Genomic DNA, 25,663 nt, shown 5'->3' on the forward strand with positions numbered 1-25,663 from the left:
TATATGGGTGATCACCCCCCTGTCATTGATCACCCCCCTGTCATTGATCACCCCCCGCCTGTAAGGCTCCATTCAGACATTTTTTTGGCTCAAGTTAGCGGAAATATATATATATTTTTTTGTTTGTTTTTTCTTACAAAGTCTCATATTCCACTAACTTGTGTCAAAAAATAAAATCTCACATGAACTCACCATACCCCTCACGGAATCCAAATGCGTAAACATTTTTAGACATTTATATTCCAGACTTCTTCTCACGCTTTAGGGCCCCTAAAAAGCCAGGGCAGTATAAATACCCCACATGTGACCCCATTTCGGAAAGAAGACACCCCAAGGTATTCCGTGAGGGGCATATTGAGTCCATGAAAGATTGAAATTTTTGTCCTAAGTTAGCGGAAAGTGAGACTTTGTGAGAAAAAAACAAAAAAAATCAATTTCTGTTAACTTATGCAAAAAAATAAAAATTTCTATGAACTCGCCAGGCCCCTCATTGAATACCTTGGGGTGTCTTCTTTCCAAAATGGAGTCACATGTGGGGTATTTATACTGCCCTGGCTTTTTAGGGGCCCTAAAGCGTGAGAAGAAGTCTAGGATCCAAATGTCTAAAAATGCCCTCCTAAAAAAAATTTGGGCACCTTTGCGCATCTAGGCTGCAAAAAAGTGTCACACATCTGGTATCGCCGTACTCAGGAGAAGTTGGGGAATGTGTTTTGGGGTGTCATTTTACATATACCCATGCTGGGTGAGAAAAATATCTTGGTCAAATGCCAACTTTGTATAAAAAAATGGGAAAAGTTGTCTTTTGCCAAGATATTTCTCTCACCCAGCATGGGTATATGTAAAATGACACCCCAAAACACATTCCCACTTCTCCTGAGTACAGCGATACCAGATGTGTGACACTTTTTTGCAGCCAAGGTGGGCAAAGGGGCACATATTCCAAAGTGCACCTTTCGGATTTCGCAGGCCATTTTTTACACATTTTGATTGCAAAGTTCTTCTCACACATTTGGGCCCCTAAATTGCCAGGGCAGTATAACTACCCCACAAGTGACCCCATTTTGGAAAGAAGACACCCCAAGGTATTCTGTGAGGGGCATGGCGAGTTCCTAGTATTTTTTTATTTTTTGTCGCAAGTTAGTGGAATATGAGACTTTGTAAGAAAAATATAAAATAAAATAGAAATCATCATTTTCCGCTAACTTGTGACAAACAATAAAAAGTTCTATGAACTCACTATGCCCATCAGCGAATACCTTAGGGTGCCTACTTTCCGAAATGGGGTCATTTGTGGGGGCTTCTACTGTCTGGGCATTGTAGAACCTCAGGAAACATGACAGGTGCTCAGAAAGTCAGAGCTGCTTCAAAAAGCGGAAATTCACATTTTTGTACCATAGTTTGTAAACGCTATAACTTTTACCCAAACCATTTTTTTTTTGCCCAAACATTTTTTTTTATCAAAGACATGTAGAACAATAAATTTAGCGAAAAATTTATATATGGATGTCTTTTTTTTGCAAAATTTTACAGCTGAAAGTGAAAAATGTCATTTTTTTTTGCAAAAAAATCGTTACATTTTGATTAATAACAAAAAAAGAAAAAATGTCAGCAGCAATGAAATACCACCAAATGAAAGCTCTATTAGTGAGAAGAAAAGGAGGTAAAATTCAATTGGGTGGTAAGTTGCATGACCGAGCGATAAACGGTGAAAGTAGTGTAGTGCAGAAGTGTAAAAAGTGGCCTGGTCATGAAGGGGGTTTTAGCTAGCGGGGCTGAAGTGGTTAAAGAAACTAGCCAACAGAAAATTGTAAGAGCAATATACCGTATATACTCGAGTATAAGCCGACCCGAGTATAAGCCGAGGCCCCTAATTTTACCCCAAAAAATGGGGAAAAATTAGTGACTCGAGTATAAGACTAGGGTGGGAAATGCAGCGTGTATGTGTATATAATGCACACACTCTACATTATATACACACATCTGCAAGAGGGTGACTCAGATTGATGGGAGTCTGACTCTGACTCCCTGTATTTAATGCAGAGTGTGTGCATTATATACACACACACACTCTGCATTAAATACAGGGAGCCATCCACAGATCTCCCCCCTAAACAGTGCCATCCACAGATCCCCCCTAAACAGTGCCATCCACAGATCCCCCCTCCCCTAAACAGTGCCAGGATGGCACTGTTTAGGGGAGGGGGGATCTGTGGATGGCACTGTAGGGGGATCTGTGGATGGCACTGCCATCCACAGATCCCCCTACAGTGCCATCCACAGATCCCCCTCCCCGACGCTCACAGCAGTATAGTTATAAAGTATAGGCAGTATATTTATCAGTATTCTTTATTTATCAGTATTCTTTGGATATCTTACTTTATTGTTGCTCCGGTAATAGCAGGTAGTGCGGGGAGCGGCGCTCACTCACTGACGTCACGCGCCTGCTCCCACTAGGCGGCGCAGGCGCGTGACGTCAGTGAGTGAGCGCCGCCCCCCGCACTGCCTGCTATTACCGGAGCAAAGACAAAGTAAGATAGACTCGAGTATAAGACGAGGGGCCTTTTTGAGCACAAAAATATGTGCCCAAAAACTCGTCTTATACTAGAGTATATACGGTATATTGAAAATCACAGTATAAGGATTTTAATTAGCCTAAAAAAAAAAATGACTTTTGGGGGGTGACAGAAGCCCTTTAAGAGGTTAAAACACTCGTGTTTTAAGGATTTGGCCACATGAGGCATAAACGCTGGCCCATACACTGCTACACTTTAGTGGATATTTAAAGTATACTCCAGGAAAGCTCCTGATGCATACATTACCCATACACACCATTGTACCAACAGGCACCAAAAGAGTGTTCTTTTGGCCTGTTAGGCAGGTATCCTCCATAGAATAGTGCAGCAATGTGTGCTAATCCATACCATCAAGGAAAAAGTTTTATACCGTGTATTTTTTTTATAAGCATAGGTACCTACTTAATAATTCATAGTTAAAAACAAATATTCTATAGGATCAAACGTAGACATGGCTCAGAAATAAGTAAATACTGTATTGTGTACAGAAACTGTATGGGAAGGAGCAAGTAACCCTTGTGATAACACAGTAGTGGTGTGCATTGGAGCTTTAACAACCTGATGCAGTGTCCAAAGGCAAATGGTACAGTGCATTAGGAGGATAAAGGGCCACAAGGGAAGGTAACAGCTTGCCTAATTTAATTTTTACATTCTCCTGTTCCATTGCAGAGTTGCTCAAGTCTATTCATAACCTCCTTCCCAGTCTGTGAAGTGCCCAAGACACAGACGGCGTCCTCGCTGCACCGGCCGTGTCAGACTGTTGTGGTTGTGTACAGACTCAGTCTTTACATGCAGCAGTGCAGTGGGTGCTGCAGCGAGAGCATACTTTAATGCAATTGAAAAGCCCTCCCATTCTTTGTGCATAAGAGAACTAAATTTAAAAAGTAGTCCGGAAAACCCCTTTTAAGTGGAGATTGTAAGAATGACAACATGGAGTAAATAAATGGCCTTGTTAGCTGTCCCTGAGATTGTGTTTGCGGTCTTTTTGATCTCTTGCGGTTTGGGTAGATTGCCTCTAGTCTTTAGGCCGTTAACAGCTTTATATATAATATGAGCTCATGTCCACATGGGCAACATTATCTCAACCTCATGCTGGGAGTGACACTGCTAATGCTGTCACATGAGCAGACAAGCGTTTGTGTACGCACTGGAAATAGTACACAAGATCAAGCTAAGAAAATAGGAAGTTGGCTCCTTTTACTTGTAAGAAGACAATAACTAAAGGCTAACGGTGACATTTTGGGGAACAATAAAAGCAAAGAGGACCTGTCGTCATGAAATGCAGTGCAGTCTGCAGGCAGCTTGTTATAGAGCAGGAGGAGCTTGGCAGATCGATATATGGTTTTATAGGAAAAGATTCACTGTAAGGCCTCATGCACACGACCGTTGTGTGCGTCCGTTTTCCGTGATTTTCTGCGGACCCATTGACTTTCAATGGGTCCGTTGAAAACTCTGAAAATGCACCGTTGTTCATCCGCGTCCGTGATCAGTGTTTCCTGTCCGTCAAAAAAATACCTGTCCTATTTTTTTTGACGGACAACTGTTCGCGGACCCATTCAAGTCAATGGGTCCGTGAAAAAACACGGATGCACACAAGGTTGTCATCCGCGTCATTGATCCGTGTCCATAGGCTACTTTCACACAGACGGATCGCTTTTTCAGAGCTGAGTTTTCACTTCATGAAAACTTAGATCCGACAGTATATTCTAACACAGAGGCGTTCCCATAGTAATGAGGACGCTTCAAGTTAGAATATACTGAGAACTGTGTACATGACTGCCCCCTGCTGCCTGGCAGCACCCGATCTCTTACAGGGGGCTGTGATCCGCACAATTAACCCTTCAGGTGCCGCACCTGAGGGGTTAATTGTGCGTATCATAGCCACCTGTAAGAGATCAGGTGCTGCCAGGCAGGAGGGGGCAGACCTCCCTCCCCAGTTTTAAATTCATTGGTGGCCAGTGCTGCCACCCCTCCTCCCCCCTCCTAATTAAAATCCCCCCTCCATATACTATGGCCCCAGTTGTGCCCCCGTCTTTATACTATGACCCCAGATGTGTCCCTATACATATATTATGGCCCCAACTGCACCCTAGTTCCACTGACTTCCTTTGCCAGCCTCTTCTCCTCCTTGATTGACAGGGTCGGGCTGCTTTATTGTCCTCTTTACTTGCCCAGAAATCTTGCAGTGTCTGTTAGAACATCCGCGCATGCGCAGTACAACACTTTGTCTAGGCGGCAAACCTCTCTTTCTGCTCGTGGGCCAGTGTTCTAAGAGAAGATAGTGATGGGAGTACCTGTCAATGAAGGAGAGGGAGGAGCTGCCAAAGGAAAGTGGTGGATCTAGGGTACACCGGAATGCAGCATTAGTTAACGTCCTGAAAGGTATGGTTGTAGTATGCCGAGCGATGGCTGCGTATTCTCCTAACCATACCAGCTGCGTACTGGATTTCTGTGTCTGTGTTTGCTTTGTAGAACAGCTGTCAGCCAAGAATCATTAAATTTTCCATTTCCGCAAGGTTTCCTGTGGAGAACTTCCTTTTGCTATAGGATTTCTTTTTTTATGTTTATCCTGGACGGAAAATTGTCATTTTCTTAAATCAAATCAAACCGTGAATCTGTTCGCTCTCTGGGTTTTTGGACTTTGTTTGAAATGTACTGTAACCCCTGCTATGCGAGGAAACGACTATGCACCCATTGTAGGTCTTTCACTACATGTTGGAAGTATTTAGTTTTTAATTTAATTAATTTTTTAAATGGGAAACCTCATAGTTTTCACTTTGTTTATGAAAACCAACATCTCCTACAAGGAGTAGCTTTAGTAATCTCTTGAATGGTTAACCTCCTGCTATCTATCAAGCATTAATGCCACCCTTACCACCGTAGTGCTATATTACTTGCGCTCTATACAGGATATGCTGTTACATGGCATTTTTATGTTTTTTGAAAAACGCTTCCCCTGTATTTCAAATATGTCATGTGCACATACCCTTCAATTGTGATATCATGCGATGGCTTTTTGTCTTCTGCCTCGAGGTCAGGGTTGGCTAGGCCTCGTGACAATAGCATTACTGATCTGTACATATTTAACCTGGTTTTGAGGGTGTATATGCCTACAGTGACTTGGCCGTGCTTGTTATGTAACAAAACAATTGTTTTTGGTTAATTTTATACTTTCCATTTTTACTAAATGTACTATCATATTGTTAAATACAAGATGTCTATTCTATATGTCGTTGCTGTACTCCATCTGAGGGTTCTTGCAGTGAAATGAACAGTTCAAAAGGGGGGTTATCCTCTTTGTAAGATTAACCCTGTGGATGCCAAATGTGTACATGCCTGTTCATTTTTATTTCAGTGATGCACAGGCTGAAATTGCCATCAAATCTGTAGCAAAATCCACATGCAGATTTTTCTGCCACAAGTTGCGTCCTATGTGACTGAGAAGAGAATTGCTGACTGCCCTCCTTTAGAAGATACTTGCATGAATCAGCAATTCTGGATCCTCCTTCCGTAGAACTGTTCATTGTGCCGTTCCCCTGTTATTCCCCCTGAATATTTGAGTAAATTAACAAGTGGTTAATACCAGTCACCTTGTCGGATCGGTGTGCTCGGAGGCAGTCTCACCCTGGAGCCACTGATCGGCGGGTGTGGACACAAACGCCCCCCATCTGCTAACACCTAGCCAGCTACATAAGTATTGAGGAGGAATAACAGAGGGACAGTGCAGAGTTCTAAGAATTGATGTTCCACAATTTTTATTTCATGGTGAATACAAGTATTTACTAGAACAGACATGTCAGAAGAGGTGACCGGTCCTCTTTAAGGTGATACATTTGTAAAGTTCTGAAAATCTGACAGAGCATTAGCCTCCTCTCCGAGGATCCCATATTAATACGTATTAGTCCAGCGCTTCTATTTGTTATAATAGGTATTGTGCTGGATCCTTATAGGTCTGGTCTCTGACAACATTATGCTCCGTCTATATCGCGGCTCATGGCAGGCAATGTGAAATTGGAGGCACGCTTTAAGCTGACGTTTGGGTACTTTGTGTTCTACTGTCCAGGATGAGCACAGTAAGGAGGCAATGTTACATCCGTGGTTTAGCCTCTCACCTAGTAATAGTTTAATTTGTGTTCACAGCCATTGAAGCATGATGTGTTATACCTCCTGAGCTAATGTCTAACCGTAATATCGGTAGATGATTGAACCGTTGTCTATTCCAGCCTCAGTAGGGGGAGAACATTTGTTCTTCCGGTAAAGTCACGCATTATAATGATGGACTCTGCAGGTAATCTGTGTGGTCTTTGCTGCATTGAATAGTATTGTACTGTTTTTCTCGTCCGGGTATGTATGTGTACTGTACCAATGCTGACCTGCTTTTGAAATGATATATACATACATAGTATATTTGCATATATGGAATGATATATACTGTAGAGGAGTTATGTGATTTCACGCAGGACTTGTCGTAAACCGTTAGACCTGATCTTTGATTCTTCATGATGCACATCCAGTTGAGCCCCATCCCGTTAAATGGAGATTTCAATGTTGCTATGATTGTCTTCTGTGTAATTGTGTATGGATACAATGGTCTATCATATAGGTGAATCTGAATCATTTTATAATAGAATATTAAAGGGGTATTCCAGGATTTTAATATCCTGCAGAAAGGTCATCAATATCAGATGGGAAGGGGACTGACCCCCACATTCTCTACGGCAACTGTTTCAGAGTAGCTGTCATGCTGGAGCTACACGGCTCTGTCCATTACGTAGTAGACAGAACTGGTAACCAGTGGTGCGCTCATTAAAGTGAATTAATGGGAAGAGCACTGCCGTTGCATGCTCCGCCCACAACACAGTATGTAGTTCCAGCACTGACTTCCCGCATCGGGGAGACTCTTCACGGTTGGTTTGTGAGGTGTCAGACCCCCAGCTCACCCTGCTGATGTGGATGGACTATACTAAGGATAGGTTATAATATATAAATCTCAAAATATCTCTCTCGAGCTAGGAGCATCTGTTGCAGATTCTGGCAAAAATGCAGGGCAAAATGATTGATGCCTCAATGGAAGCACAGCAGAACATATTATAGTCATTGTGGTCTGTCAGATGCCATTGATGTCCCTCATGTTATGGATCCTAAGCTTTGGGTTTTTTTTTTTCTTCCACTTTTTATGTTTCTTTCTAGGCCACTTTCTATAACAGATCTGCCTGGTTTCCGTTATGCAGGAGTTTTCTCCTGCATAATGGAAACGGGACGGATCCGTTATGCCTGCCATAGACTTCTATTATGACGGATCGCATGTTGGAACTCTAAAGGAACTCTGTCATGGAATTGCGTTATGGTCCATGGTAACGGAATCCATAACGCAATATACAGCATATACCGACACCTGGACTCCAACGTCAAAACTTGAAGTTCGCTCGTCCCTAACCGGCAGTACTGTGCCATTCGGTTTTAAAAGGTGCTATTCTGGACACGTGCATGCTTGACTGAGCCCAGCTTGCATGTGTATGGCGGAGTCGACAGCTATCCAATGTGTATGGCTGGCTTTAGTCACATATGTTTTTAACAATTTTTGAGAACAGGACACAGTAGCTCCAGAAGGGGAATGTTTCCACTTCCAGAGAAGCAAGATTCAAGACTGAAAGATGATGTTTATTTGATGGTTACTTTTTTCCTTTTATATAGTTTGTCCATTTAGATACATTAGCAGTTTTTATTGTGTACTATGCACTGGCTTTTTAATTGATGCTAATAATTATTTTATGATTTCTACTTGTGGTGGATTTTTATGTTTATTTGTATAGATATTTAGCACAACCTCTTTCTCTGCAGAGGTCTATTGTATTAGAAGTGTGCACAAGGCAGCCGGCAAGTGGAGGCTGTGCCATTCTTTTCATTCTTGGCCAAACTGAATGTTGCTAGACCTTGATCTTCTCATGTTTCCAAGACTGCTCATCATAACTCGTGCTTCATTTGTTGCAATGTGAGTTACATTTTTCATGACATGCATTATAAAATCTCTAATTTTTGTGTTTCCGCTAATTACATGCAGTGATGCCACTCTCTTCAGTAATCCAGGGCTAATACTACAGAACCAGTGTGCAGATCATCCATATTGCTATTTGTTACAGGAGGTTATCTGGGATTCTAATGATCTGTCGGAGGGGTTCCAACTCCTAGCACCTCCACTCATCAACTTTTTGAAGGGGCCACAACCATCAACTTGGCGCTGCAGACTCTTCATTGTGTACTTAACAGAGTAGCGCCAATTGTATAGCTGTTCTTGGTATTGCAGCTCACTCCTATTCACTTGAATGGAACTGAGCTGCAGAAAGGCCATGTAACTGATTGACGTGGCCCCTTCTACTAGCTAATTGGGGGTGGGGGGGTGTCTGAAAGTCGGACCCCACTAATCCCAATTTGACGACCTACCCTGATAATGTTTTCAGCCCCTTTAGGGTGGGTTCAAACAGGTTTTGCATGTGTTTTTTTATGAATTTTTTTTTTTTTTTTTTTTTTTTCTTCCCGCCTACATTTTATTTTTGCAGTAAAAACACCATCTCCTGATGTAAGCTGAAGGTCTGTGGACAATAACATGCAGGACACAAAACCGTTGTTTTTTTTTTTTTTTTTTGCTACTGATTTTTTACCAAACTAGGTGGAATTTTTTGCCTTTCTTACCAAAAATGTAGCGTGCCTTAGCTCATGGAATTTTATCTGGCTTTTTGATGTCTTCTCTATAGGGGAAAAATAGTTTGACTAGGCCTATAGTCTCTTTTTTTACCGTATGTCTTTTGACTACATAGAATAAAAATACTAACATTTCCATGATGTTTGAGGAGATGAGTGAAGAACTCCTTGTACAGAAGATAAACAGGAAGGATGAATTTCACCTCTGCGGTTTCCACCTTGTCTCCAGGTATCAATGTTTGAGGTTTTTCCCGGTCTAGAACATTGATTTAGCATATGGTTGCCTTCTCTAGTGACTAAGCTATTGATTAGGCAAATCTGTGTGCTCTGGGTGGCCCGAGTTCGCTAGTATGCCTTCTCTTTTTTCCACCAGTAGAATAATAGGAGTTTGTAAAGCTTGGTTGTGTTAGAAAAAAACCCTGAGGAATAACAAGATAAAACTATTAATTGGGGTAGCTTTATCCTGTTTTCCAGGTTTTCCAGGCATGCGAGGACCTGTCACCTCTCCTAACATGTCTCTTTAGTACATTCTTGCATTCCCCATGTAATGGCTGTTCTGGAGCATCTATTCTTATGACTCTGTTTGTTTATTCCTTCTGGAAGTTATAAATTATTTACTATCCATTTGCAATGATGGTCCAGATGGATGTCACAGTTTGGAATAACGTAGTTTATAAGGCTGAAAAAAGACATGCATCCAGTTCAGCCTGTTATCCTGCAAGTTGATTAAGGCATGTAGTGGAAGCCAATTTTTCTCATTTCAGAGGGAAAAAATCCTTCCCGACTCCAATCAGGCAATTGGAATAACTCCCTGGATCAACAACCCTTCTCCAGAAATCTTATTAACTGATAAATGTGTCCCTTCTCAGTCTGGCACTGGCAGCACTGATTAGATGGTGTCAGACTGTGCAGGGACACCCCCAACTGGTTGCAGGTCCTATCCACAAATCTGCTTAAAAGGTTGTCAGATTCTGCCGTCAAAATAGGATTGAGCAGAGACATATTTTTATTGCACTCCTAAGGCCTTACTCACATTGTGGTTATGGTCAGAATTTTACTTCTGTATTTTGAAGTCAAAACCAGGAGTGGGTCCTAAAAACAAGAATTATGAGGGAAAGATTTCTTCTTCTCTCCTTTACATCCATGTCTAAATTGCACATGCTGATGCAAAAATTGGACTGAGGCCAGTTTTAGATGAGTGTGTTCACGGCATGAAACGCTTTGTGTGAAAGTGTGAATTCCCATGGTGAACTCTGCTCCTCTGACCAGACCACAATGCATTATAATGATTTATAATGCTGTGTGTTCCTGCCCGAGCAACTGTAATGAACTGTACTCACATAATGCCGTCAGTATAAGTCATTACAGTTGAGGTTGGGCAGAGACACACAACATTAGAAATCATTATAATGCAGTGCTGTCTGGTCAAAGGAGCAGAGTTCAGTACAGGAATTCACACTCCCATGGACTGTGTTCCATGCAGTGTCTGAAAACGATCTAAATCGGCAATGTGTAATAAATGCCTTACATGAGTGTACATGGCATAAACTAGCACAGGCCAGTTTCACGATAGCGATTGTATTTCTGGCAGGCTGTTCCAGCAGGTAACGGTCTACCTGGTCTCTGCATTCCGGCATTGCCGAAAGCTACAGCAATGCCGTTAGCTGTAATGGAGACTGGTGGAGATCTGTCCGCAACCCGGCAAATATGCAGAGAATGGTCCTGACTAAACCGCCTCGCCAATTTCCTGTGTGCGTGCTTCACATAGGAGAATAAGGACTCGAGGCTAAAGGATAAGTATGTGTCCTGTATAATTCACCTTGCCTTTAATTTTTCGGGAGCACAGTAAGGCTACTTTCACACTAGCGTTCGGGCGGATCTGTTCTGAACGGATCCGCTCATATTAATGCAGACGGTGGCTCCGTTCAGAACGGATCCGTCTGCATTAAAATCGCAAAAAACAGCGTGTGAAAATGGCCTCGGACGGATCCGTCCAGACTTTCAATGTAAAGTCAATGGGGGACGGATCCGCTTGAAGATTGAGCCATATTGTGGATTCTTCAAACGGATCCGTCCCCATTGACTTACATTGTAAGTCTGGACGGATCCGCACGCCTCCGCACGGCCAGGCGGACACCCGAACGCTGCAAGCAGCGTTCAGCTGTCCGCCTGTCCGTGCGGAGGCGAGCGGAGGCTGAACGCCGCCAGACTGATGCAGTCTGAGCGGATCCGCTCCATTCAGACTGCATCAGGGCTGGACGGCTGCGTTCGGGTCCGCTCGTGAGCCCCTTCAAACGGAGCTCACGAGCGGACACCTGAACGCTAGTGTGAAAGCAGCCTAACATTTATTTTCACCCTCGCTTCTGCACAGAAAGCTTTGTTACAGATGAGCCATATAACTTTCATACCTGGCTTAATCTTCAAAGGCAGAACATAACCTTTATACTGCGCGGTGCTCTAACAGAATAACCAGTATTACTGGCTTTGCGTTATAACATGGAACGACAGCATAAAGCCCTAAGGACATTGAGGAAACTGAAATCTTACTCGTCATGTTATATAGAGTTATTTTAGTTACGATCTGTAGAAGAGCGTTGCTTGTTTGCCGCCCATTATGGAGAAAATAGATTTCCGTTCCCTGAAGTATGGTAATTTATTTTAAACAAAGCTTAAGAGCAAATTTAGTTATTTCCTGGGATTGGTAAAGCAAATAAGCAGAAAGGTGGGGTGTTTTTTTATTTATTTTTTCAGATTGTTCTAATTTTCATGGAAGAGGTTTATTGTTAAATCACAGGACCACATATTAAAGTGGTATTCCTATGTGGAAATATGATGGGCCATAAATATCTGAAAGGTGCAACTCCCACCTCCTGGGACCTGCGCCTATCTCAAGCACTGGGCTCCGTCTTGAACTGCTGTGATCGGAGAGATGGCCACACCTGCTTGGCTGTCTCCATTCATTTATATGGGAGTTCTGAGAAAAGCAAACCATGTTTACATTTTTGGAACGTCCATGGAAGTGAAAGGAGTGAGCCACACATGCGTGACCGCACCTTTTAAAGGTGTTGTGCAGCCCATTTTATATTGATGACCTAAATCGTTGGGATAGGTCATAAATATCAGATCAGCAGGGGTCCGACAGCTGGCACCCTCGCCAATCATCTGTTTGAGGAGGCGTCGCTCCATGAGAGCACGGATTCCAGTTCGTTACACTGCCCATCATTTCGGATGTCTTGGCGGTGCAGTTTAGTAAGTACTTGCTCCATTCACTTGAATGGAGCGAGTACTTATTGTTACACTACACCACCTCTTTAGAGGAGACAACGAGTAGTGTAATGAACAGGGAGCAGTGCTCGCATGGAGCACCAGCTCCTCTTCAAACAATGATAGGCTGGGGTTCGACAACCGGCACCCCGACCAATCTGATATTGATGACCTATCTTGACAACAGGTCATCAGTATAAATGGCCTGCACGACCGCTTGAAGTGCAGTGGGAGTATGAGACGCTTTACTGAACAAAACTCTATTTTTAGGTTTTGCCAGTTTTATGCCTTTAATGTGAAGTTACATATTTGTAGGTTGTTAAAGGATGTTTTTCTGGTCCTTTGCAACTGAAGCTTAAAGGGGTATTTTGGTTAATTCAAGTCATCACCTGTCCACAGGCCCCTGGTGCTGGCGGCATACCGGTAGAAAGAGCTAGAAGCAGAATGCTCCCTTCACTGTTAAGTGGCCATACCAGCCTACTGCAGCTGGGCTTCCATATAGAAAGGGAGCGGAGTTGCAGTACCCAGCATTGCCACTGTACAGTGGACGGAGCCTTCTGCTTCAGGTTCCATAAGATAGTTCATAAATATGTAAAAGTTGGATAATCCAAGCCTCTAACTCTGGAAGAATGTCCCCTTAGTTTCCCCCCCCCCCTTACTGTAGTGATGCCCTTTAGTGCTGGACCATGGTAATGGTGCTTACCAGACTGTAATGATGCTCCCTTAATGGCCCTTACCGTTATGATGCCGTCTTACTGTGTCCTCACACAGTATTATGCCTCTTATTAACCCCCATGCGGCATGATGCTCCCTTAGTGCCACCCCACAAAGTATTATGCCCTGTTGGTGCCCCCCACCCACTATAATTCCCCCTTAGTGGCTGTTAAGTCACGTAGCCCTGTTGCCGAACTGCGCTCGTCCCTCAGTATAGAACTCTTCCGACTTGTGCTTTATACAGCCCTCAGATCGGTGTGGTGGCATCATTGCATCATGCTAAGCCGCTGGCCGCAGGGGGTCACAGGGTGAATAAGGACTCGGATACAGTTGAAATTGGGGCATGTTGCAACTTTTCCGAGATGGTTGGGAGGTATGACTAAATTAACAGAATCAGTTTGCGCTTAATGTGTTATTGCACATAACCTTGGGCATTCCTTGATTTACTTTTGGAAAGTTTGGAAATTTCTAAGGAAGAATATCTATCCTATCTATCTATCTAACTAAGGCCTCTTTCACACTTGGGTTGTCCAGATCCGTCGTGTACTCCATTTGCCGGAATTACACGCCGGATCCGGAAAAACGCAAGTGAACTGAAAGCATTTGAAGACGGATCAGTCTTCAAAATGCTTTCAGTGTTACTATGGCAGCCAGGAAGCTATTAAAGTCCTGGTTGCCATAGAAGTAGTGGGGAGCGGGGGAGCAGTATACTTACCGTCCGTGCGGCTCCCGGGGCGCTCCAGAATGACGTCAGAGCGCCCCATGCGCATGGATGACGTGATCCATGTGATGACGTCATCCATGCGCCCCCTCACTTCACTCTGAAGCGCCCCGGGAGCCGCACGGACGGTAAGTATACTGCTCCCCCGCTCCCCACTTCACTTTACCATGGCAAACAGGACTTAAGCGTCCTGGCAGCCATGGTAACCATTCAGAAAAAGCTAAACGTCGGATCCGGTAATGTGCCGAAACGACGTTTAGTTTAAGGCCGGATCCGGATTCATTCCTTTCAATGGGCATTAATTCCGGATCCGGCCTTGCGGCAAGTGTTCAGGATTTTTGGCTGGAGCAAAAAGCGCAGCATGCTGCGGTATTTTCTCCGGCCCAAAAACTTTCCGGTCCGGAACTGAAGACATCCTGATGCATCCTGAACGGATTTCTCTCCATTCAGAATGCATTGGGATAATCCTGATCAGGATTCTTCCGGCATAGAGCCCCGACGACGGAACTCTATGCCGGAACAGAACAACGCAAGTGTGAAAGAGCCCTAACAGCAAAGAAATGGCAGCGCCGTCAATTTTGGTAGGCTTGGGTGCAATCCCTCTGGGAAGGTAGGTGATTAAACCACTAATACATCCAAAATCAAAAAGTGAGGCAGCACTCAAGTTGAGGTGAAAGGGTGTTGTTGACCCGTTTATTCCCAAAGCAACATTTCAGCCCTCACAATGAGGCCTTTGTCTGACTATCGCTCTCTATCGCTCGCTCTCATATGTACAGGAGAAACTCGAAAAATTTGAATATCGTGCAAAATTAATTTTTCAGTAATGCAACTTAAAAGGTGAAACTAGCATATGAGAGAGACTCATTACATGCAAAGTGAGATATTTCAAGCCTTTATTTGGTATAATTTGGATGATCATGGCTTACAGCTTATGAAACCCCTAAGTCACAATTTTGAGGTCCCCTTTTCTCAGGGGGTATGGATTACTTAGCTGACTAGAGTGTGACACTTTGAGCCTAGAATATTGAACCTTTTCACAAAATTCAAATTTTAAGCTGCATTAATGCAATTCCTTTTAATTTGCATTACTGAAATAAATGGACTTTTGCACAATATTCAAATTTTTAGAGTTTCACCTGTATATCTCTATCTCTGTATATCTATCGTTATCCATCTCTATCTCTCTCTAATCTTCATCTCTATCTCTCTCTAATCTCCGTCTCTCTCTCTAATCTCTCTCTAGCTCTCTAATCTCCATCTCTATCTCTCTCTATTCTCTCTCTCTCTCTCTCTCTCATCTCCATCATCTCTATACCTTTATATCTCTCTGATAAGTAGGTGCAAGTTCACAGAAGCCCCTTTGATATTTTCAGATAATTTAAAGTCATTCTTGGCTACCGCAAGCTTAATGTCATTTTTAGTCTCAGTAGTTCCAACAGTGGCACAATTTATAGCAATAGATTGAAGGACCAGACCAAATGCTGTGCCCAGATCACTTAAATGTCTTCCTCTTTGAGTCTGCTCACATGTCATATGGAGCTGGAATTGATTCCAGATGTGCAGCCTGATTTCTTCCCTTGGGAGGCCAGGTCTATTTCTGTTCTAAAATTTAGCAGTTTGTTAACCTTTCCTTTTTGGGAAAAAAATATTTGCTAGCGCCTTGGGCCTCTGAATAAATAAGGTTTTATCCGTCTCTGCAAGTTCTGGGCCTATTAGCTAATAAAGCCAGTAATGGAACATGACAGCTGATTTGTGTTGCCTAGAAATGAGACATATGTTAGGAGGCTCTCCGTAGTCTTATATTAGAGGTAGTATATCTTGCAGAGTTGCACTTAGAATTTAGCAGGACATTTTGCACATGTACACCGCAGCCGGTCAGTCTCTGCAGGGGGAGGCTCATGAATACAGCTGGAGTTCTAATATGCTTACATAGGCCAGCCTGTTAACACATCCACTTTTAAAGGGGTTGTCCACTTTATTGTAACTTTTCCAAAACTGTTCAGTGGCCTACGTTGAATAGCACTAGTTTTTAGTGCCTTGCACAGCTGATGACTATGTTCTAGACGAGAGCCCTGTGCAGTCAGTGAATAGACTATCATGATCAAGACATTGGGGCAGATTCTAGACTATATCATCATCAGTAAGTCGCTTGTGCCATTTACAGCAGTTGGGGAAACCTCTGCATGAAGTGGCCAAATGTACTTCATGCAAAGTATACTTGTATCACCAAGCTTGCAGTCTATATGGCCTCCTGTAATGCAGCCATTAGACACAGTCCTTATACGCATGTTACTCGGATCAACGGTTCTTGTCAATAAAACATTTATATGTAATAACAGTGAAGTTTTGCTTTTTATCTTTGGCTGTTACTACATAACGCTTTAGTCAGAAATCTGCAGTGCACGTTTTAATGTCAAGGATATGTTGGGATCTAACATGTCATCTGCATTAAAAAGCGCAATCTTTCCTTTTGCAAATGTGCCAGGGTTCTGGTGCAGTTTGCTAAAAAAAAAACACTATGGTATTAAAGTTTTAGACACTTATTTTTCTGCTTGGTCTGTCAAGGGGTATGGCTTATCAATAAGTGGTGTGGTTTTGGGTTGAAAGGGCCATGGCTTAAAATCCTCCCTTGCGTGCTAAAAATGTGCATTGTTGCCATAAGCCTAGAAGTTAGCACCAGATTTATCACACTGGCTGGCATATCGTTAGACTATCTAGTCTAAGACCGTGTATATATCATATACCTCTACCCCAATGTTTTTATTAATAATGGTATACAGCCCATATAAGAATGGTTGCACAGTTGTCCTACCAGTTTTACTCCGGACCGGACACAACTGATGTATGTGCACTTCAGCCCACCTTTCTGGTGTCTATAGCCTGAACCTGCCACGCTACGTTTTTCTGTCTGGTGCCAGGAGACGCCTGGAATGATCCCATAAAACTACGGAATCCTCTTCAAACCCTACCTGTTCTGTTAAAACATTCGGACATTACAGCTCTTTAATCAGCCTTCAATGTATTTATATGGTCAGATAAATGTCCAGGAATTGCACTGGATTAGGCTACTTTCACACTAGCGTTCATGGGTCCGTTCGTGAGCTCCGTTTGAAGGAGCTCACGAGCGGACCCAAACGCCTCCGTCCAGCCCTGATGCAGTCTGAATGGATGCGGATCCGCTCAGACTGCATGAGTCTGGCGGCGTTCAGCCTCCGCTCCGCTCGCCTCCGCACGGACAGGCGGACAGCTGAACGCTGCTTGCAGCGTTCAGTTGTCCGCCTGGCCGTGCGGAGGCGAGCGGATCCGTTCAGACTTACAATGTAAGTCAATGGGAACGGATCCGCTTGAAGATGAGCCCATATGGCTCAATCTTCAAGCGGATCCGTCCCCCATTGAAAGTCTGAACGGATCCGCTCAGGCTACTTGCGCACTTGCGAAATTTTTCTAAGTTATTAATGCAGACGGATCCGTACTGAACGGAGCCTCCGTCTGCATTAATATGATCGGATCCGTTCAGAACGGATCCGATCAAGCGCAAGTGTGAAAGTAGCCTAAACTTGTGCTTCCCAGAGATAAGGGGGAACTCCATATTCTAAACATCACATTGTATAACTTGGCGTGTTTATTTAGACATAGCCTGGACTGGACACCTCAAACTCCATTTTATTGCACTCCCTCATTACAGCAACAATTAGTTTCTCCATGGTCATTGGTGGCTTTACTGCATTCCCGGAAATCGCCACTTCCCTCACACTATACCTTTTCTAGCCTCCCGCTATATGAGATTGTGAGGGCACCTGGAATTTGCACATGGTATACATAACAAGCTATTTGAGATGTGGAGGAATAAACCTTTTTTTTTTTTTTTTTTTTATATTACTACACATTACCGAATGTAGATACCGTATCTTACTTTTTAGGAGTTGTATGAAAAATAGGAGTTCCCACCACATAAATATCTCCCGTACCAACGTACCAACAAATCCTACATTAATTCATGTTTCATCATAACTGATCCAACTTTGTTGTCCTTGAGTTCCCCACCAACAAGAAGTACCACCTCTCAAATTTACCACTCTTTTAGGGATAAAGTGGAGAAGAAGCATGGTAACACCCTCTTTAAAAAATAGGAAAAAAAATTGGGAACACATAACCTTGTTGAGGGGATGGAGTATAGTGTGTAGAGCGGTGCCTTGTGAAAGGTGGAGGGAATCACACTTTTCGCTTAATTCGTTCTATATATGCCTTCAATATCACCTCACGTGTAGGGACCCAAAATAGACTGATGACTTGACTAAAATGTGGTTTGCATGGGGCTGATCTACTACATTGTTTTTGGCTTTTTCCTATGGTGAAATCCTATTGGAAAGATATCATAGCCTGGATGTCAAATACATGGGGACAGCAGTTAACCTTCTCACCGGAGGTAGTAGTATTCCATATTTTCCCTGAAGATAATAAGCCATCTTTGATAGTAGATGGAGACCTACTGGTAGCACTGAGAGGACTTACTCTTGGCTGAAACCAAATGTACCTGCATTGTCAAAGATTATATCCTAGGAGGTCTCACTTTTATGTTCATAGACAAACTAGACACAGAAGCACAAAAAGATACAGACAAAAGGTTTCTTTCATAAATGGAAGCTCTTTATTTGTAATAGTCTCACCCCTGAAAAAATATCAGACCTTTCAATATATAGAATGATATGGTAGGTAAACCCTTAAAGTTACTCTAGGAAAATTGTGAATAGAGGCAACTAAATGAGATTGATACCTCACACAATTGTCTTGGTACGCTGTTCTTGTGATGATATTGATGATGCTCTGCCAGACATCCTGGGGTAGATTGGTGGAGGGGGGATCTTGTTTCTCATTTTGTTTCTCTCCTTTCTATGTATAATAGGTTATTTTCCTGCTGTGTTAGTAGGGAATTTGTTTTCTGTAAAAAAAAAAATAACATGTTTCACCTTATTCCAATATGACCAGTATGATGGTCATAATTGTATTTGGTGATTCCAGAGGGATGGCCAAATATATGGGAAAGTGGCCTAAGAGGGCATGGGACCTGCAATGCAGTTTGTGATGCAATTTCTTGGGGCCTATGCCAGGAGTAGATAAAAAAAAAAAAAAAAGGAAGAGTATAAAGGAAAACAAAAAAAAATATTTTCGATCTACATAAATTGTAACAAAACTGCTTCCATCCTGACTAGTAACACAATTTACTGCTCAGGGCGTAAAGCACAACTGGTTTCATTCAGTAATGTGGGCATTACAATGTTGTGTACCTGTGTGGTTATATACACATACTATGGAGGAGGGTGACATTCCAAGCTGAGGTCTTCCTTACCATTTTTCCTAATATGTGGCTTGATGCCACCACAGTGCTCTTCCTTCCCTCATCACCTGAAATGAGTAAGAAATTAGCCTGATGAACACACACCACTTCACTTTTTACTCACCATTGAAGTGAAGTCCCACTTTTGAAGGATGATGGTAGCATCAACCATACAGGAAGATGGCTCCTCTCTCCCTGTGCTTTGAGGCACTCTTTCCTCTATGAACTCCGGGCCAAAAGTTTCAAAATGATTGCGATCATATAGTTAATGAGTTAAAACACAAATACACCTTTTAAAATGTTCTGCCTGTTACTGAGAAATGTAGACCATTTTATGGGTGGGTCTTTGAACCAGTGGCTATGGGATCGTAATGCCTGGTCAGCTTCACTATGAGCAATGGAATCAATGGGGATTTGCACTCTGAGTGCAAGAACATATTATTTTAACTGTCTGTGTAGGGTTCACCCGGTAAACCCCCAATATATACATTTTTCTATTGTATGTACCATGTCAGATTATATTTAACGGTTTGTATGCCCTTTTAAAGAGGACCGGTAACATCTCCTCATACATCTGTTTTGGTAACTACTTGCATTCCCCATGTAGTAACAAATCCGGTTTATCTATCTTTTGAATTAATGAAGTTATGAATGAATTGCTAGCACTGTGCAATGAAGGTCCAGCTGGGTGATATCAGTTGGGGTGTGTCCTTGCACAGTCTGACACTGGCAGCACTGATTGGCTAATGTAATTTTGTACAGGGATACACCCCCAGCTGGTAACACCCAGCTGGACCTTCATTGCACATTGCTAGCAATTTATTCATAACTTTATTCATTCACAGGAATAGATACATTGGGATTGTAAGTAGTTACTAAACCAGACATGTCAGGAGAGATTACAAGTCCGCTTTAAATACGGTTTGACATGTGTGGATTCTCTTAAAGGTCTGATCCATGTTTGTGTAGTCAGGCAGATTGGATTTAATAAAATATCTCTGGACTGTATAATATTTCTATCATTGTGTCTCGTAAATGCAATAAATATTTGCTGCCTGTAATTGCTCTCTGTATATTAACTTCATTAAAACAGACCTTCCACGTTGCACTGTGTAATAAACCCGAGCCTGCATTTGCCTTGACCTGTCAGAATCAAAATATATGCCTTCTAGTCTAGGTTTCTTCCATTAGCCGAAATACTATTTCAACCTTTCTGGCAATGAAGAACTTTCGTAGCGCATTAATCTTTGCATTGCCGTAGGCATTAACCTATAGATACATGCAATATGCACAACGTAATGTATGTTTAACCCAGTGCCGTAGTGTTCACGAGCTAACACTATGTCTCTCCTCTTTCCCTTGCTGTTTCCTCCTGATGTTCCTGTATGTGTCACCACCACCGCCTTGCTTTCCCTTGATGCTGGAATACTTCTCTGGTTCCCTCTGTCGCCCATTCCTGAACAGCAGCATTGTGAGGTCAAGGACGCCCATGGGCCAGCACGTAAGTAACTGCACTTTATTTATCCATTCATTTGTGCTCTGTTGTTAGTAGTACTTTGATTGTGTGATTGATTTTAACGCTGTAGCTCGTTGCTTTGGTTCCATAGTGTATTCTGCCTATTCCGAAGTCCCATCTAGTTTAGACACTGTTGGATGCTCTGCAATTGATCCTAATCATTTGAGCAACGAGTGACAAATCTACAGATTTGTATCAGTTCCATCATAAAACCATGGATTGAAAAAAAAACTGAAAAAGTAGTCTTGGGGAAAGAAAATGAAGTCAAGTGATCACTGGGTACCCTGAATGGGCTAGACCAGTGGTGCCCAGCCATTTTTCACCTGAGGGCTGCACTAGACATGGTATAAATTTTGCGGGCCAGAACCAGGTAGCTTTTCCAGAAAGAAATGCAAACGCTGTGAGAAGGCACATGTGAGCATTACTAAAATACATAATACGTAGGCCTTCAAACCTGTGTTGGGTTTACAGGGTCTCTAGTGGGGTGACAGGAGGAGAGGGGAGCAAGGTCATTAGTGAGGTGACGGGAGGAGGGGTTAACAGGGTCACTAGTGGGGTGACAGGAGGAGGGGTTAACAGGGTCACTAGTAGGGTGACGGGAGGAGGGGGGAGCAAGGTCATTAGTGAGGTGACAGGAGGAGGGGGGAGCAAGGTCATTTAGTGAGGTGACAGGAGGAGGGGAGCAGAGTCACTAGTGGGGTGACAGGAGGAGGGGGAGCAGGGTCACTAGTGAGGTGACAGGAAGAGGGGGTGCAGCATCACTAGTGGTGTGACAGGAGGAAGGGGGAGCAGGGTCACTAGTGGGGTGACAGGAGGAGGGGTTAACAGGGTCACTAGTAGGGTGACGGGAGGAGGGGGGAGCAAGGTCATTAGTGAGGTGACAGGAGGAGGGGGGAGCAAGGTCATTTAGTGAGGTGACAGGAGGAGGGGAGCAGAGTCACTAGTGGGGTGACAGGAGGAGGGGGAGCAGGGTCACTAGTGAGGTGACAGGAAGAGGGGGTGCAGCATCACTAGTGGTGTGACAGGAGGAAGGGGGAGCAGGGTCACTAGTGGGGTGACAGGAGGAGAGGGGAGCAGCATCACTAGTGGGGTGACAGGAGGAGGGATTAGCAGGGTCACTAATGGGGTGACAGGAGGAGGGGGGAGCAGGGTCACTAGTGAGGTGACAGGAAGAGGGGGGAGCAGCATCACTAGTAGGGTGACAGGAGGAGGTGTTAGCAGGGTCACTAGTGGGGTGACAGGAGGGGTTAGCAGGGTCACTAGTGGGATGACAGGAGGAGGGGAGCAGGTTCACTAGTGGGGTGACAGGAGGAGAGGGGAGCAAGGTCATTAGTGAGGTGACAGGAGGAGGGGAGCAGGTTCACTAGTGGGGTGACAGGAGGAGGGGTTAACGGGGTCTCTAGTGGGGTGACAGGAGGAGAGGGGAGCAAGGTCATTAGTGAGGTGACAGGAGGAGGGGAGCAGGTTCACTAGTGGGGTGACAGGAGGAGGGGTTAACGGGGTCTCTAGTGGGGTGACAGGAGGAGAGGGGAGCAAGGTCATTAGTTAGGTGACAGGAGGAGGGGAGCAGAGTCACTAGTGGGGTGACAGGAGGAGGGGGTAGAAGGGTCACCAGTGGGGTGACAGGAGGAAGGGGGAGCAGCATCACTAGTGGGGTGACAGGAGGAGGGGGCAGCAGGGTCGCCAGTGGGGTGATAGGAGGAGGGGGCAGCAGGGTCGCTAGTGGGGTGATAGGAGGAGGGGGGAGCAGGTTCACTAGTGAGGTGATAGGAGGGGGAAGCAGGTTCACTAGTGAGGTGACAGGAGGAGGGGGAGCAGGGTCACTAGTGGGGTGATAGGAGGGGGGAGCAGGTTTACTAGTGGGGTGATAGGAGGAGGGTAGTAACGCTTTACAAGAGGTGACATTACAAGTAATGCTTCAATCTCAGCAATAGCAATTTGAGATTTTTCACTGGGGATCATGAATATCAAGGTGAGATTACATCACATGCTTTATTACAGAAGCATAAGATATGTATTAGGGTGGCACAACTAACCCAGAAGATAATGGTAGGTGCTCAAATCGGAATGACTCCTCCAATCATGTGTAATAAATGCAGTAAGAGTGAACGATCAGCACTCACTATCTTTCATTCACGCTGGAAGCACTTTAATAAAATAATAAAATGATAAAACAATGGTGTTGAGAATCAATGTAAACAATTCACACACGTTCCAGTAAAATCCGGATACTATACTAAAACGATATTACGCTAAAACAAAGCGGTGGTATACGTAGTATTGTCCACATATGCCAACAACATCCGTATATGGTCCCACATAGAACGAAATAGCCGGCAATATTATAAATGATGGTATATGCCCCCTGTTATAATGTTCATCCAATCGGATCAATTGACATTAGTTAAAAATAATTGCAAAGTATCCAAAACTGATTTGATATTGTCTATTCTGATTTTGGGAATATAATCACAAAAAACTCTGTTCTTTAACCTCCACAAACTTTAAGCGGTACTCACTTTTGATGGGGTTTCTCTAGGTATCAGCACATGCTGTGTAGCGTCCCATGTGTGTAGCAGCTACTACGCTCTTACCTCCGAGATCCCGTTGTTTCGTGAGATTTCCCGCTGCCGCGCGGCTCTGCTGCCTGCTCCGAGATCCCGTTGTTGCCTCATGAGATTTCCTGTTGCCGTGCTTCTCCGCTACTGGCTGAAGAGTAAAGGAGGCGGAGAAGTGAAGGAAACTGACATTTTTCGCATAGCTTTCTTTTGTACTGTAGTATAATGACTTTTGTGATTTTCAAGTTCATTGTTTATGCTGGCATAATATGGCCAATCTTCTGCTATGTTTGGGATACTTGATGGTAATCAGACGCGTTTCGGAGCTATATTGTGTCTGCTCCGTCTTCAGTGGTATAATGTTACTGCCAAGAGTACCCCTTATATATCCCATAACTCCGCCTTTAAGGTCTGAAATAATTGGACAACCGGATTGGATTTCCATGGATATACTTTAAAATTACTTTTAACACATTTGGGTATGATAAAAATTTATATACATCATTCGCTAATTGTCCTTGATCCATATATCGATAAGCGTTTTTTTAAAATAAAAGAATGCGTTTTTGGTCCAAAACTAGATAAAAGCATCCCCTATCTATATATAATAAACATGCCGTAATTTCACAACTACATATCATATACAGTACAGACCAAAAGTTTGAACACACCTCATTCAAAGAGTTTTCTTCATTTTCATGACTATGAAAATTGTAGATTCACACTGAAGGCATCAAAACTATGAATTAACACGTGGAATTATATATATAACAAAAAAGTGTGAAACAACTGAAAATATCATATTGTAGGTCCTTCAAAGTAGCCACCTTTTGCTTTTGATTACTGCTTTGCACACTCTTGGCATTCTCTTGAGGAGAGTCCCCTGAAATGGTGTGCACTGTCAGGTTTAATAAGTGGGATTTCTTGCCTTATAAATGTGGTTGGGACCATCAGTTGCGTTGTGGAGAAGTCGGGTGGATACACAGCTGATAATCCTACTGAATAGACTGTTAAAATTTGTATTATGGCAAGAAAAAAAGCAGCTAAGTAAAGAAAAACGAGTGGCCATTATTACTTTAAGAAATGAAGGTCAGTCAGTCCGAAAAATTGGGAAAACTTTAAAAGTGTCCCCAAGTGCAGTCACAAAAACCATCAAGCACTACAAAGAAACTGGCTCACATGCGGCCCGATCCAGGAAAGGAAGACCAAGAGTCACCTCTGCGGAGGAGGATAAGTTCATCCGAGTCACCAGCCTCAGAAATCGCAGGTTAACAGCAGCTCAGATTAGAGACCAGGTCAATGCCACACAGTTCTAGCAGCAGACACATCTCTAGAACAACTGTTAAGAGGAGACTGTGTGAATCAGGCCTTCATGGTAGAATATCTGCTAGGAAACCACTGCTAAGGACAGGCAACAAGCAGAAGAGACTTGTTTGGCCTAAAGAACACAAGGAATGGACATTAGACCAGTGAAAATCTGTGCTTTGGTCTGGTGAGTCCAAATTTGAGATCTTTGGTTCCAACCACCGTGTCTTTGTGCGACGCAGAAAAGGTGAACGGATGGACTCTACATGCCTGGTTCCCACCGTGAAGCATGGAGGAGGAGGTTTGATGGTGTGGGGGTGCTTTGCTGGTGACACTGTTGGGGATTTATTCAAAATTGAAGGCATACTGAACCGGCATGGCTACCACAGCATCTTGCAGCGGCATGCTATTCCATCCGGTTTGCGTTTTTAGTTGGACCATCATTTATTTTTCAACAGGACAATGACCCCAAACACACCTCCAGGCTGTGTAAGGGCTATTTGACCATGAAGGAGAGTGATGGGGTGCTGCGCCAGATGACCTGGCCTCCACAGTCACCGGACCTGAACCCAATCGAGATGGTTTGGGGTGAGCTGGACCGCAGAGTGAAGGCAAAAGGGCCAACAAGTGCTAAGCATCTCTGGGAACTCCTTCAAGACTGTTGGAAGACCATTTCAGGTGACTACCTCTTGAAGCTCATCAAGAGTGTGCAAAGCAGTAATCAAAGCAAAAGGTGGCTACTTTGAAGAACCTAGAATATGACATATTTTCAGTTGTTTCACACTTTTTTGTTATGTATATAATTCCACATGTGTTAATTCATAGTTTTGATGCCTTCAGTGTGAATCTACAATTTTCATAGTCATGAAAATAAAGAACTCTTTGAATGAGAAGGTATGTCCAAACTTTTGGTCTGTACTGTATATAGAGACCATTTCATTGTTGATCCATACTGGAACTGGACTGAACATGTGAAAG

The 25,663-nt window shown here is 43.4% G+C and overlaps 1 protein-coding gene across 5 annotated transcripts in view; it reads left to right on the forward strand.

Moving 5' to 3' along the window:
* OSBPL8 (oxysterol binding protein like 8) overlaps positions 1-25,663 on the forward strand; it is a 240,915-nt gene that overhangs the window by 77,068 nt on the left and 138,184 nt on the right. For 2 of the 5 annotated variants that reach the window (XM_044280415.1, XM_044280417.1), the window contains exon 4: positions 20,771-20,807. In XM_044280415.1, coding sequence (XP_044136350.1) covers positions 20,771-20,807 — 37 coding nt within the window. Of the gene's footprint in view, positions 1-6,896; positions 6,918-8,112; positions 8,566-20,770; positions 20,808-25,663 lie in introns of those variants that run through there. The other 3 variants (XM_044280421.1, XM_044280420.1, XM_044280416.1) reach the window with 3 other exon arrangements.

The sequence above is a fragment of the Bufo gargarizans genome, chromosome 2, assembly GCF_014858855.1.
Source record: "Bufo gargarizans isolate SCDJY-AF-19 chromosome 2, ASM1485885v1, whole genome shotgun sequence".
Lineage (NCBI taxonomy): Eukaryota > Metazoa > Chordata > Amphibia > Anura > Bufonidae > Bufo > Bufo gargarizans.